At 32.3% G+C, this 10,474-nt stretch overlaps 1 protein-coding gene across 1 annotated transcript in view; it reads right to left on the bottom strand.

The window, feature by feature from the left end:
* Window positions 1-4,377: 4,377 nt before the first annotated feature.
* The window catches only part of CNBD1 (cyclic nucleotide binding domain containing 1), a 492,475-nt gene continuing 486,378 nt past the window's right edge, over window positions 4,378-10,474 (bottom strand). The window contains exons 9-11 of the mRNA XM_069103480.1: window positions 8,528-8,637; window positions 5,430-5,580; window positions 4,378-4,433 (exon numbers count right to left, since the gene is read on the bottom strand). Coding sequence (XP_068959581.1) covers window positions 4,378-4,433; window positions 5,430-5,580; window positions 8,528-8,637 — 317 coding nt within the window. The remainder of the gene's footprint in view (window positions 4,434-5,429; window positions 5,581-8,527; window positions 8,638-10,474) is intronic.

Raw genomic sequence — 10,474 nt, 5'->3', positions numbered from 1 at the left:
ATTCTCTGAATTAGAATTTTAGAGTCTTTCACTATACTCAGTTTGAATGTATTTGAATGCCTGGTTTGATCATGTTATGATGGTTCTCAGCATGGCAGAAGAGCAGCCTCTAGAACCTGAAATCTCTGAGTTCAAGTGCTGCCACTGAGCCATCTTGGCAATGGAACCCTTAGCAAGTCATTGAACCTATCAATTAATGTCCTAGGCAGCTCTAAAATTATAAACTTCCAAAAAAGTGTATTGATAGAAGGAGTTTTCTCTCTTGGAGGTCCCTGAATCAGTAAAATAGGTAACAAACAAAATAAAACCACAAAATGTGGGTAATGGGGGCGGCCAGGTGGCTCAGTGAATAAAAGCACCGGCTCCAGTGTTGGGATGACCTGGGGATCAAATCCGGGCTCAGATACTTAGTACCACACCCAGAAAAAACTGGCCGTGTAACCTTAAGCAAGTTACTTAACCCAGATTGCTTTAAAAAAAAATGTGGGTAATGAATGCTTAGGTTTTTCTTCACTCCCTCTGTCATTCATTACTATTGTCCCATCTGTTTTTTTTTTCCCCAGACATTTACCTCTCTGCCTGATGCTCACTTTGGAAACTTTATCCAAATTTACAAATCTAGTTTTCCACTGCAAAAAAAAAGAAAACACAAGTTCATAGATAGCATTTCGAGGTGTTATTTTTATAGCACTTAATATAAATTAGTCCTGCTTTAAAAAAAGAAGAGCAACTTAAGAGATTGTCATTTAAACTTATCATTAACATTTACTAAGGATGCAGTGACAATGACCATGATGATATTAATATTAATAAATCTAAGAGATTTAAATTTTACATAACATGTTTGAATTATCATCTGTTGCTTCTAAAGGCCTTTGGGATGCCTTAAATGATTAACAACACATATTCAAAATAAAATCTGAATATATTCAAGTCTTGCTTTAGTGTGTGTTTAAAAGATTTTACTTAACTGATATGGGGCACTGGGCATAATATTATTTTCTGTTTTAGCCCATGTTTTCCTTTACTGACAAGAAAACTTATGGATATCACAAGGTTAAAAGCCTTTAATTGCAGGAATTTGATGCCTGTTTTTAAAATGTCAACAACTAGATAATGCACACAATTCTTTACAAGCTTATTTCATTAACCAAAGCTTTTCAGGTATTTTTAAGAGATCAGACAATAGCATAAAAATATAATGTACATTCAAATTCAAAAAGTCTATGTAAATTTTTCTTCCTCTCATAAAAACATATCCAAAAACTTGCATGAAATTATGTGGCACAGTATATAGAATGCTGGCCCTGGAGTCAGGAAGACTCATTTTCCTAAGTTCAAATGTGGTCTCTGACACTTAACTAGCTGTGACCCTGATAAAGTCACTTTCTGATTTGCCTCAGTTTTTTTATCTATAAAATGAGTTGGAGAAGAAAATTGCAAAAATGCTCCAATATCTTTACCAAGAAAACACCAAATAGGGTGATAAAGAGTCAGACATGAGTGAACTACTGAACCACAAATAACTTTCATTCATAAGCAACTTGTGTTTCCTACTTAAATACCTGTATGTAATATTAAAAAAATAAAGTCTTAGAAAGTGGAAAAGGTTATTTGAATATATATCCTTAAAATGAAAATAATGGTGGATCAATATTTCCATTACAAAGCAATGAAAAAGAACATCCTTAATGTGACAATTTGCAGAAAAGCATAAAAAAGAAGAAAGAAAAACCTCTCCCTGGGTGCTTTTCTCAGAGAAAGCCAACTACCTTTTCTCAGGTCCAAGGAGAAAGAGAAAGAATGGTACCATACAGATACTGATCCTGTTGATAAGTCCATATAAACTTTCTCTGCAACTTCTTACAGTTCTATCTGCTCTACTGAGAAACCTGGTACTCTGCTTTTGTCCTTGGGATTCATGATCAGAGATAAAGGATTGAAGAAATTCTCTCTACTGAAAAATATCTTAACAAATTGTACCAAATATCATCGTGTGGTTTTCCTTTCTGGAGAGGCAATTTATACACATGTTTATCCATTTTTTCCCTTACTTCACTCTTTTTCAGTCATGGAAGTTTAATGAATAATAGTGACATCACTTAAGCTAGAAAAAGCTATTCTTTGCCACAACAAAAGCACAGAATCTATTTTAAGAACAAAGATATTATTTCAGATTAGAATACAATTAAGATGCAGTTGTATCTGTGTCTATTTTTGTTATCCTTTTGAAATTAGGTATAAATGATGAAACTCAACAGCAACAGCAAAAAGGTACTCCCACAAAGAATAATCAATGGTTATTAAGCTTCATAAAATTTATATGAATAGGAAAGTCACAGAACTATATTTAGTTATATATAGTCACAGCCTATACTTAAAACTGAGAAGTGATGTTAGAGATACTCTCAGCAGACTCCCTTTTTTCAGAGGTAAGAATTTGAGGACTGAAGAAATTATACGACTTGTGCAAAGTCGCACAATTCAAGTGGCAGAGATCTGAACCCAGATCTTCTTACTCCTAAATCCAGATTTTTTTTCTCATTGCACCAAATCTGTGGAGAAGAATCCCTTTTACCACCAGGAATGAAGTAATAAGTGAATAGGGGTATTTATAGTCCATTTTAAACATATTTAACATGTCTGTTTTCATTTTAATTTTGACAATCAAGTTGGCATCTGATATAAGCAAATAAAAGAGACATGCAATTATTATCTTATTGATATTTATAAGGTAGGTTCAAAATTATATACTACTGTATTTTAAAAATTAAACAATCTTAATTAAACTTTAAAAAAACACAATTCTTTTATGTTTCTTTACTTAGGTATGCATGTGAACGTACACAAACATGTTTCGGGTCTAAGGAAGAAACAGCAATTTAAATTATGCTTGTTTTTTATTCGGTTCTCAGTATCTCCAGTCTGATGAACAATTGTGAAAATTTAGGTGCTCGGTGTTAATAATAGTATATCCTATAGTGATTTATGCTTACCAAGAACCTCTTCATAACAACTATATATATATATATATATATATATATAACATATGTATATATGTACATGCAAACACATATATTTCATCTACTAGATGGAATATATATATCTACATATATATGCATGTGTGTACATGCACATTTTATATTTACATTTATTGCATGCACATATAGTCCATGTTATATAACCATATATATGCAGACATATATATGTGTGGATATATGTATATGTGTATTTATACAGATCTATATTCCACATCATTTTCACCAGACCTTCTCAATGCCATTGAGATAATAAATCCCATCTTAGTGATGACCCATAATGTGAACAGTGGCCCAGAAGTACAGTGGTTTGGGTTGCTGTTTTTCATTTTAATTTTTACTTACCTGAAGCCTAATGTCCTCATCTCATTTATTTGTAGCCTTGTTCTATGTTAATTTTCAAGGGTTCATATTTACTGATGACATTAAGGGAAATATGAATAGATGGAGATGAAAATAGATTACCATAGAAATGCTCATGAAGGAGGATTATCCTTCATGTTTGAAGATGCTTCTCATTGTCTAATTTCCCTTTAAGGCCTGATTGCTATTTAATTTTCATTCTTTAGCTTTAAATGTTTTTTTTTTCCTCTACCTTGGAATATAAGCACAAAATGGTTAAACTACAGAAACAAAAGCAGATCAATAGATTCAGCATCCCTTTTCCACTCCCATATTGTGAGAAAATGATGAAGAAACTCATCTTAAACCTCATCCTTGCTCAGGCAACGTTTAACTAATTAGGTGCATACAAATTCAGCTTCTTTATAACAGAGACCTCAGGTGAGTTTTACATAGAATGAAATTGAAAATCTAGATAGGGTGTTGTAGTCAACATGCACACATCCTATCTATCCCTACCCCATGCCACTCCCCTATCCTCTAAACAGTATATCTTCTATTTGGATTTCAGTCAGCCAGATGGCAAAGAAGATTTTAATACATACTTGGAAGAAGTACTTTCATGTGTGAAATATTGATTTATAGAAAACAGTCCAATGTGTCTTGCATCAGTTAACATAATTAGTACAAGGGGAAAATTAATGCATCATGTCAAGGGAGAACATCGCACTCATAAAATATCACCAGTCCCTCTTTAAAGATTACTTACCTTGAGGGTGTTTATTTTTCTAATGTTTGAATGTCACAGAGGGTAATAAAGATAACATTTGAACCCGTAGTTTTTCATTTTAATTACAGAGATTACATGATTATTCAGCTGTTTTTTGCATGACTAATCAGGGCAAGGCAGGAATGTTGAACACATTCTTTAAAAAGAGCAATAACATACTTGAAATCCAATATGAATAAATTTAGTCAACTCAAACATCTCACGTGATCAGTCTATGATTGCATCAATACAGGTAATTCCCGTCACTGAAACCTTGCTAAGAACTAACAAAAAAAATTCTATGTCGTTATGTGAATCATGTAGATGTTAAATGTCTTGCCTAGGGTCACACACAGATTAAGTATCAGAAAGGTACTGAGTAGCTATAGTGAACCTGAAATATTTTTATTATATTATCATGCTATTTAAAAATTTAATTATTATTAAATATTTCTAACTGAATTATTATTAGATTATTTCATAAGCAAACCCCTTAAACAGGTTAACTTCTACCAATTGCTCTTCTTTTTCACCTTACCAACTTTTGATATTTCTATTTTTATCTCAAGTGAGACTGCCATTAATTCTGCTATACATTTGGGCTCTGACTTATGACCCTCCAGTCTTTTTTTTTTTTCTGATTCCTGCTACTTTATTTCGTCTTTGGCTATCTGTACAATTTATAAAGAGAAAGACATGCTCCAAGGTCAAGCATATGTGGAATTTCTGATTACACCATCATTTTATCTCTGTTACTGTATCTCCACTTTATCTCTCTCTTTGAACCCTGGGTCATGATCCCATTGCTATTATGGAAGTAGAACATAAAGTTTGGGCTTCTTCTGATGTGCTCCTGAAGCTCCAATAGGTAAGCCAGTTCTGGAGGCTATTACATTAACCTTAGGAACACTAAATTATATACTTTCATGTAAATAAGCTATGGGCCCCTGGGAAGCAGAAAGATGATTATAAAGCCTGATACATGAAAGAGAAGAGTGAATGATTGAAGCAATTGTTAATCAGTTTTCTTTTCCTATTGTAATTTTAAAAATTTTATTTTTGAATTATTTTAGCTAGTAGATGTGGGTGGAGAATATGCATTGGTTATGCTTTGAAGTACTGACTATTTTACTTAATACATTACCAAACTACTAAAGTTCTGTATTAATTAAATATCATCCTCCAAATTAAAAGATGCTCATTCCAAACTTAGTAGTGTGTTCACCATAAACGTTAAATAAATGAAGTATATATTAATCAAAATGTTTCTTTACATTTACCTAGCATATCCTCAGCATCAATGACTCCTAGTTCAACTTCAGATCCAGTAATGATTGTGCATGTGAAAGGAATTTGAAGAAGCACACTGATCTCACCAAAGGATTCCTTCTCCTGAAGTTTTCCCATAAAAACGCGCTTCCGCTTTTTTTTCTGTTTAAGGGAAACAGGACATTTATATACTGTGCAAAATAATTCAATTGCATTCATCCATTTAGAATGATAACTAGTGTATATATATAGTATATACATAATATATAGTATAGTGTGTATGTGTGTATATATATAGAGAGAGAGAGACAGACAGACAGACAGACAGACAGAGACAGAAAGAGAAGTCCTTAAGGTTTACAAATCAATTCTCCTATGTTAACATATTCAATCCTCACACCAACCTTGAAGGTGGCATTTTGCAGATGAAGAAACTGAGGCTGAAAGAGGTTAAGTAAGTTACTAAAGTAGGATCAAAACTTACTTCTTCCTGACTCCAAATCCAGCACTGTCACCTATTTAGTTACATATCTGTGGGGTTTCTTTGCTTTCCAACTACATATACATATATATACACACACATACATATATACATATATATGTGTTTTATATGTGTGTGGTCTATAACAGTGATTACATTAAAATAAATCCATGAAATAATTTCAGATGATCTGTTTACTTGACTTTTAAAATTAATTTGGAATTAGTACAAATATACACAATACATATATTCATTATATATACTATATATGATTCAATATATTATATATGCCATACTATAATATAATTACATATATACATATACACATGTATGTATGTGTGTGTATGTAATTATAGATCAAAAGTTGGAAAGACTTTTAGAGGCTCTCTAGTCCAAATCTCATAATTTACAAATGAGGAAATTAGATCCCTATAAGGTTAAATAAACTGCCTAAGTTGACAAGTACAGAAAACATCAGAGGCATTTTGAATTCCCACCTTCCCACTTCTAAGCCAGGGCTCTTTCCTCTATATAAGACTGTATGTATGTATATATGTGTATATGGTATATTCATATTAGTACATACTAATTGAAAATGCATTTTCAGTTACCATCCATTAAAGCAAATCCTAATCAGAGATGAAGTGGTAATTTTGGAAAAGGACTAGGATGTCAATCAGGAGATTCAGGTTCTAATCCCAGATGTATTCCCAACTAACTTTGGCAAATTACTAACTTCTCTGGGTCTCGATTTCTTTATCTGTACCAATGTCCTTTATATATCTAAAAAATTCTCCCATGATTCTATGCAATTGACATCAGTTAGTATTTTTTTTTCTTTGAGAACCACAAAGGTGGTTTAAAGGACTTTGGAAAGTCTAAGCATTTATTTGGGGAAAAGGAAATTTCGGGAGACTTGAAGAGAAGTTGAAGGAGGAGAAAAACAAAGACTTATACTGATGGGAAAAAGGAAAACTAAAGGAAGAGGAGAAAGTAAAAGAAAAGAATAAACAAAAAGGATATTAGTAAAAACAAAAATAGGAAAAGAAATTAAGAAGCTTTTTTAAGAAGGAGAAGAAATTGGGTGTTACTTGCCAGGTGTTACAAAAGTGAAAAGTGGTATTTGAGTAAGAAAGAAGGTGAAAACTTAAGAGTTGAAGACCCAGACAAGTATTTAGTCAAAGTAATTCTTCAAGGGTCCTACTATCAAAAAGGATACATGACTGAGAATTTCACTCATCTCCAAGTAAACATGAAGAGGAGATAAATTTGTAGTGAGAATACTGCCCATTATATGACATTTATATTTATGCCAAGACAAAAACAAAAGATAGTTATTTATGGATAATATGGAGATAAAGAACACTTGGACAGAGAACCAGAAAAATGGATCAAGAGCCTAACACAGAATAGAATATAGTGGGGGGGGGGGGAGGAGGGAGATATTTCAACTATTTGGGCATTTGCTAAGACTTGTTCTACCTAAAGAAAGGTAGTTAATAATTTCTTAACTTGGCATTAACATTAATTTCTTAATGATAAAATGCTGTTAGGAAGGAGAAAACCAGATGACAGTACAATTAGAAGCATTCAAAATTAGTTAAATGGCCAGACCTAAGGAGTAATCATTAATGGTTTGATGTCAACTTTGAAGGAGATTTCATAGGAGAATTCTAGAAATATATGCTTTTCAGTAATATTAATTAACATTTTTATCCATACCTTGGATAAAGGCATGGATGACATGCTCAGCAAATATGTAGACCATAAAAAATTTGGAGAATAACTATCTTAAGAGAAAAGATCTGGATAGGCTGGATCATTAGAATAAATCTAATAAAATGAAAGTAGAAATAAATGAAAAGTATTGAGTTCGAAAGTAAATATCACATTTACAGAAATGGAGAGGTATAACTAAACAGTAAGCAGCTCATCCAGCAATATCTGAAGATTTTAGTTAAAACCAGTTATTTCAATTAACAATTTGACACTGCTGACAAAAAAGCTAATGTGAGCTCAGTACATTAAGAGAAGCTAGGTAATTGACAGTCATTGTACTCTGCCCTGGTCAAAAAATAGTTGGAATATTGTGTTCAGAACTAGTCATTTCATTTTAGTAATGGCATTGATGAGATGGAAGTCACCCAGAGTAGGCCAACCAGAATTGTGAAGGGTCTTGAATTCATGTCATGAAGACTGTTGAAAGAACCTAGAGATGTTTAGCCTGGAGAAGGGAAGATGTAGAAGGACATAACAGATATCTTCAAGCTTTTGGAGGACCATCATGTGGAAGAGTGTTAGGAGTTTTCTGCTTGGCCACAGAAGGCAAAACTAGGAGGAGCAAGAGTGGAAGTTGCCAGTAAAAAGCTTAAACTTTAGTTAGGGAGATATTACCTAATAATTAGAGCTGTTCAGAGAGAATGAGTTGTTTTGAGAAATAATGTTTTCCCTCAGGAGAGGTCTTTACACAAAGTTGGATTGACTGCTTAATCTCTCAATTCCCCCAGGCAACCTAAAAGTTAAAAATCATTCAATGAAATGCATTCATATAGGAAATTTCATCACTGGGAGTGCCCAATACCAATTAAATCACAGATTCAATTTTTTTTAAAGTTTAAAATAACTTACCATTTTCCTAAGTTGATATTTCATAAGCCCAATAACTTCTCTATAAACTTTACAAAATCCAGATTGGATGTAAGCCACAAATGAGATGATCTCTCCATCTGTCACCAATACTGCAAAAGATGCATTATATGGATTTATATATTTGGAAAATTATTCTAATTAATATAACATGTCCCTCAAAAGTTTACTTACTTGATTCAATGTGTATTTTCTTTTTCTCAGGTTCTAGATAAGTATCACTTTTAAAACTCCATTATGTCTAAAGAAGACATGACTTCTGAATATATTCATTCTTTTTTTTGCCTTTTTGGAGGGCAATTGGGGTTAAGTAACTTGCCCGATGTTACACGGCTAGTTTTTTTGTGTGGGTAGTAAGTGTCTGAGGACAGAATGGAACTCGGGTCCTCCTGACTCCAGGGCTGGTGCTTTTTACTCACTGCGCCATCTAGCCACCCCCTCTTCATTCCTTTCTAATGAACATATCTAAGAAGCTAAAATATATATTAAAATTTAAAATAATACCCCACTATTAATTCACATATATAAACTCACTTCCAAGGGGTATAGTAAGAAATGTTTGTGGAATATTTTATCAGATTGTAATTATCACCACTATTTAAGGCACTAAACTTTTTAAAAATAAAACCATTTGACCCATGTTAAACTGTGATTTAAATTAACAGAAAAAAATCTGTAAACTATGAAATGGTATATATTTTTTTCCTTCTCTCACTCCAAAACACAAACAATCCAAACCAATTCAAAAATATTTTTTTTAATATTCACTATATAAGATACCGTGCTAGGTTAGAAGGATTCAAAGACTATAGCTATAGTCCCAAACCCTGGACAAATAAAAAAGCAAGGAAGTCAATTTCAAATTATAGGCCTTTTCCTCTTAAGAATCAAAGGTTTATTCATTATATTCCATTAGAGTGTATACCATAACTTGGTTGATTACAATTTTATAAGACAAAGGCAAAGGGTTAAGTTTGTGTTTGTGCATTTGTGTGTGTGAGAAAGAGAGGGGGGGAGGGAGAATCTGTTAATTTTGTAATGTAAAAGGCCATACCAGTAGTAATTATCATAGAAAGTAATTATTAATGTAAATGCAATGACAAAGAAACTAGGGAATAGCATAACTATTCAAATAAATTTAGAACAATTATAGAAATAAGAACAAAAAGACCAGGCTAACAATAGTTACACCCTCAGTTTTTAATACTACTATCAATCAGAGAAATTAGTCATAATGAATAAGGAAAAAATCTTTATAAATGAGTTAAATGAAACTGCCATTACTGTTCCCACATTTATAAGTGTAGCTGCCTATTCATACTCATTCTACAATCATCAGCTCTCATAGACATTTTCTAATTTCAAAAATCCCTGTCACATTCTAACTAATGCATTTTATCTTATATTTTGCTAGTCCATAAATTAGGAATAATATTTCATCATTTTAGTTATGATAATTCATAAATATATGATTATAGAAACCTGGTATCAGTCATTTTTCATGCATACTTCACCACTCATGCAGACTATAAATTAATGTTTCCAGAACATTTTGGAAGCACAGCAAGAGCATCGTGTGTGTGCAATACATATGTGTATATATATACCCACATATAGGTATTAGCATGTTTATAAATATGTGTGTACATTTATATGCACATGCATATTTATATCTGAAGTTAGGAAGTCTTTTCAATGAAAGGCTATAAGAAGTACTAACTTTTTGACATTTTACTGAATTAATTAAAAGGTAAAAAAAAGTCAGAGAATTTGTTGGAAATTCATATTGTCTGGGTTGGGGGGGAGGATTCCCAGAAGGACATACCACCTATATGTACATGAATTATATATACACACATATATTAGGGAATATAGATATAGATATACCTAATATCCAAATGGATCTCTCATCTTATCAACTTGAGAATT

Source organism: Petaurus breviceps, unplaced genomic scaffold (assembly GCF_028583685.1).
Source record: "Petaurus breviceps papuanus isolate PSGF00001 unplaced genomic scaffold, PetGlider_PUasm1.0 582, whole genome shotgun sequence".
Taxonomy (NCBI): Eukaryota; Metazoa; Chordata; class Mammalia; order Diprotodontia; family Petauridae; genus Petaurus; species Petaurus breviceps.
The sequence above is the reverse complement of the archived record's forward strand: the minus strand, read 5'-3'. Positions and strand labels throughout refer to the sequence as shown.